The 3,558-nt window shown below is 44.7% G+C and overlaps 1 protein-coding gene across 1 annotated transcript in view; it reads right to left on the reverse strand.

The window, feature by feature from the left end:
* Nucleotides 1-3,558, reverse strand: part of CBL (Cbl proto-oncogene, E3 ubiquitin protein ligase) — a 54,419-nt gene that overhangs the window by 41,982 nt on the left and 8,879 nt on the right. Inside the window, exon 2 of the mRNA XM_010581454.1 lies at nucleotides 940-947. Coding sequence (XP_010579756.1) covers nucleotides 940-946 — 7 coding nt within the window. The 5' untranslated portion in view covers nucleotide 947. The remainder of the gene's footprint in view (nucleotides 1-939; nucleotides 948-3,558) is intronic.

Here is a 3,558-nt window from a genome sequence, read left to right on the forward strand (position 1 = left end):
CCCCCCCCCCCCCGTCCCCCGAAGGGGGGGGGGGGGGGGAAGGACAGTGTCACAGAGTTCCAGGCCTGACAAGCCCCCAGGTGCTGCTGTACCAGATAACAGTTTTTCCCTTCCAGCTCAGACCCCTTCAGTGTGGTTCTGAAAAGTGATAGTCCTTCCCTTCCTTTAAGAGCTAAATAGCTAACTTCTTTATTGAAATCACATCTCATTTCATCTTAAACCAACACCAAAAGAAAACCTACTCAAACTTCTCTTATCTCCTACTGAATTTGTATTTGGCCTCTCTTCTACTTACAATGAAGGTGACCTACAGTGGCATTTCTCTATATCAGTTTTAGAAACTGAATGGCATCAGTATGCTGTTTAGAGCAGCTTTATCTCAAAGCTCGTCTTCCACCTCCATGTCTTACTACATGTACTCTACCATTCTTCTGCTACATCCCGTATACCTCATCCCAAGCGGTTCATGACTACACCACCTATTCTTCAAATACCATCCACAGCAATGAACTCAAGTGGTCTGCATTATCTGCTGCCCAGATCACATATGCAAGAACCGATTTGTAATCTCATCCTTTTGTGTAAAAAATACAAATTGTTTTCACCAGCGAATACATCATGTTTTCTTATACTAAGCACTGCTTTATTTGCTAGAGACAGTGATAAGAGGAGCAAGCATCATAAAACCAAATTAACAGCAGTTCCTCCCACCTGAACCAATCTATACACTTTACTAGGTTCAAGACACTGCAAGGAAATTGCTATGTTGCTTACTGTGCTATTCGTCACTGCAAGCTTGCAGGCTCATAAGACATCTGGCAACACATTCAGCTTCCAAAGGCACATTTAACCTCTATTCCATAGATAAAACGCATAAACGTCACCTAATTCAGCTGAAGGTGAACATCCTGCTGCACAGTGATGAAAAAGGCTATTTTATGTCCATGCTATATGTGACCACATGCAACTGTAGGAGGAACAGTTAATACCAATGAAAATTAGAACTTCAAGCAAAAGAATCTGAAAGACAGTAATACATCAGGCAGCTTATGGAGAACATTATGGGGAAAATATTTGGACAAGAATCAACTTGCATAGGAAATTCATCAGTCACGTCCAAAACCAGAGATGCACAAATGCTTTGACAATACCAGCTAATTACGCAGACTAAGGAATCAGGTCATGAATGTACTGTACGCACACAGATACAGCACACGTTTCTGAAAGGCAAACACATCATCTATTAAATATGCACACAAGTATTTTTTTATTTGCACCTGTAATTTCATTTACTCGGCCCATAAAACTAGCCCATTTTCAACACCTCCCATTCATTTAGCCCTTCTCACCACTAGTTTCACGAGCACTGTGTTTGCCTGGCAATTTGCTACACTACTAAAAAGATTTTTAATTCAGATGTACTTACACACGCTTATGAGAACACAACTAAAGTCTAACTGAAATCTGAAAGGCTTTTCACAGCTGACTCTTTCCTCCTGTACAAATCAGACTGAACAACTAACTCTTTAAGATGTTAACAATTAAGCCTACACCTAAGAGCTTTCAGAGGCTGCCTACGAGCACAACTGTTTAGACAGTGCACGTTTAAAAGAGGTTACTTTAACCTGTGACAAATACAACAGTTGCCTCAGCTTTTCTGTCAGCGGTATCATGATGGAGAGGGTATACAGCCAAGGACTGGCTATGCAGGTCTGAAGCTGTGCAAGTATCCCCCCCCCAAATATCATCCTACTGCAATCCAAAATGCCAGGATAATCAAAGTTTTTTTTCAGGCCAACCTTTTCCTTTGAACAGACCAGGTTATGAGGTCAAACACAGGTTAACATTCACATCTATATCACATGCACAAGAATGAAGACATGCATTCTTCCAAGGTGTATCTGTGAGTTAAACTTATTTCTAAGAGGATCACGTTTCCATGCTCAAACTACCTCTTCCACATTGCACTTATGCTTGCCCTCAATACTTGTAAGAAAGCCACTGGCACTTCTCAAAAGACTTTTTTCTTTATCCCAATCTCTCTCTGTAGAAGGTGATCAAAGCTCATTACAAGCACAGCAAGGCACAACTATAAACCATGTCTTTTGTTGAGCCAGCCAACACAAAGTGATTTCTTGGCATGAACATAATTGAATATGCCTTTAAAAAAGTCATCTACTCTGCCTGCTTTCGCATTTACTGCAGGAGATTCAGACACTGCATGCATAAACAATGCAGAGAAAGAGAAAGAAAAGTTGAAATGCATAAGCTTGCAGGGCAATTGGATGAGGTATGCCCATCAGCCCTGCTTGCTCTGCTCCCAGAGGGGAAGAAGGTGGGGAGGTGACACTCCCCAAGGACTGCAGGCAACTTTGGCGATGCTCTTACTCTGCACTACTTTTAGGGCCCTGAACCCAGCAATATAAAATGCACTGCACATTTTAGACTCCCTCGTCAAGCCTAGTCTCAATTCTCAGGGCTGAACAGTAATAACATCGGAGGATCAATCAAAATCTCAGGAAAAACGTTAGAAGATTTTTATTTTATGCCCACTTCTGGATGCCTGTGCTCACTTCTGTAAATAACACTAGCATTCACTAACAACTCACCAGCATTTCTTAAAGCGATGCATTTACCAACACACCTAGCCGGGCTAGTAAATCAACTGCCATACCCCATCACACCATCAGGCCAAAAGGTCTGGTGTCCCGCCCCCGGCAATAGCCATTTCCTGGCATTTTAAAAGGTGGAGGAGGGGAGAGTCACAATGACCCCAGAGCGCAGTGCCCCTGCCTTTCCAATTCCCGCACCACAGGTTTTTGTTGTTTAACATTAGATTTCATATTCCTTATCTTTGTGTAACTACATGCATTAATTGGAGAGGGTTTTATTCAGACTTTTACAGTTTTTACCAGGCTCCCAGTTTTAAGGAAAAGCCTTTGTACCGAGCTCAGTAACATGCCCCTATTCACTCAGAAAAGAATAATCTGAACTGCCACAAAGCAGATGCTCAGCCCCACCATCCAGTACCCACACACCAGGCTCTATCACAGGCCAAGGCTCATCTTCAGGCAAACAAGTCCTAGATTCCTCCCTCGTGCAGTTATACACAGGTAGGACCGACTGCTGACACCACCAGGATGCACCTGCAGCTCCCCACCAGGCCCTACCCATACGCAGCCTCTCCTCCCACCAGCACCACCAGTGCCCACCCCAGCGTCTAGAAGGATATGATGGTACAAATCCCAGATCCTCTTGAGGAGGATCCTTCCTTCCTTCTCCACCCCAAATCTTCCCCTTTCTCCAACCTGTTCCCTCCGCAGCCCTGCATGCAGCTCATCCATTGCAGAGCTGCTCTTCTCCCTCCACACCTTCCAGTCTTTGCATCCCACTCTCCTCCCGCCTCTGGCCTCTCCTGCACCTCACGCCTCTCCACCAGCTCCCACATCTCCCCCCCAAAGCGCTGCACTCTTATCCTGCACCCGCACAGCTATTGTGTCCCTCCCCGAAATATTTCACCCCAGCCCCACCCCGAGCCATACCGCTCTCTCCCCCAGC

This window comes from Haliaeetus leucocephalus, unplaced genomic scaffold, assembly GCF_000737465.1.
Source record: "Haliaeetus leucocephalus isolate CR32 unplaced genomic scaffold, Haliaeetus_leucocephalus-4.0 Scaffold773, whole genome shotgun sequence".
Lineage (NCBI taxonomy): Eukaryota > Metazoa > Chordata > Aves > Accipitriformes > Accipitridae > Haliaeetus > Haliaeetus leucocephalus.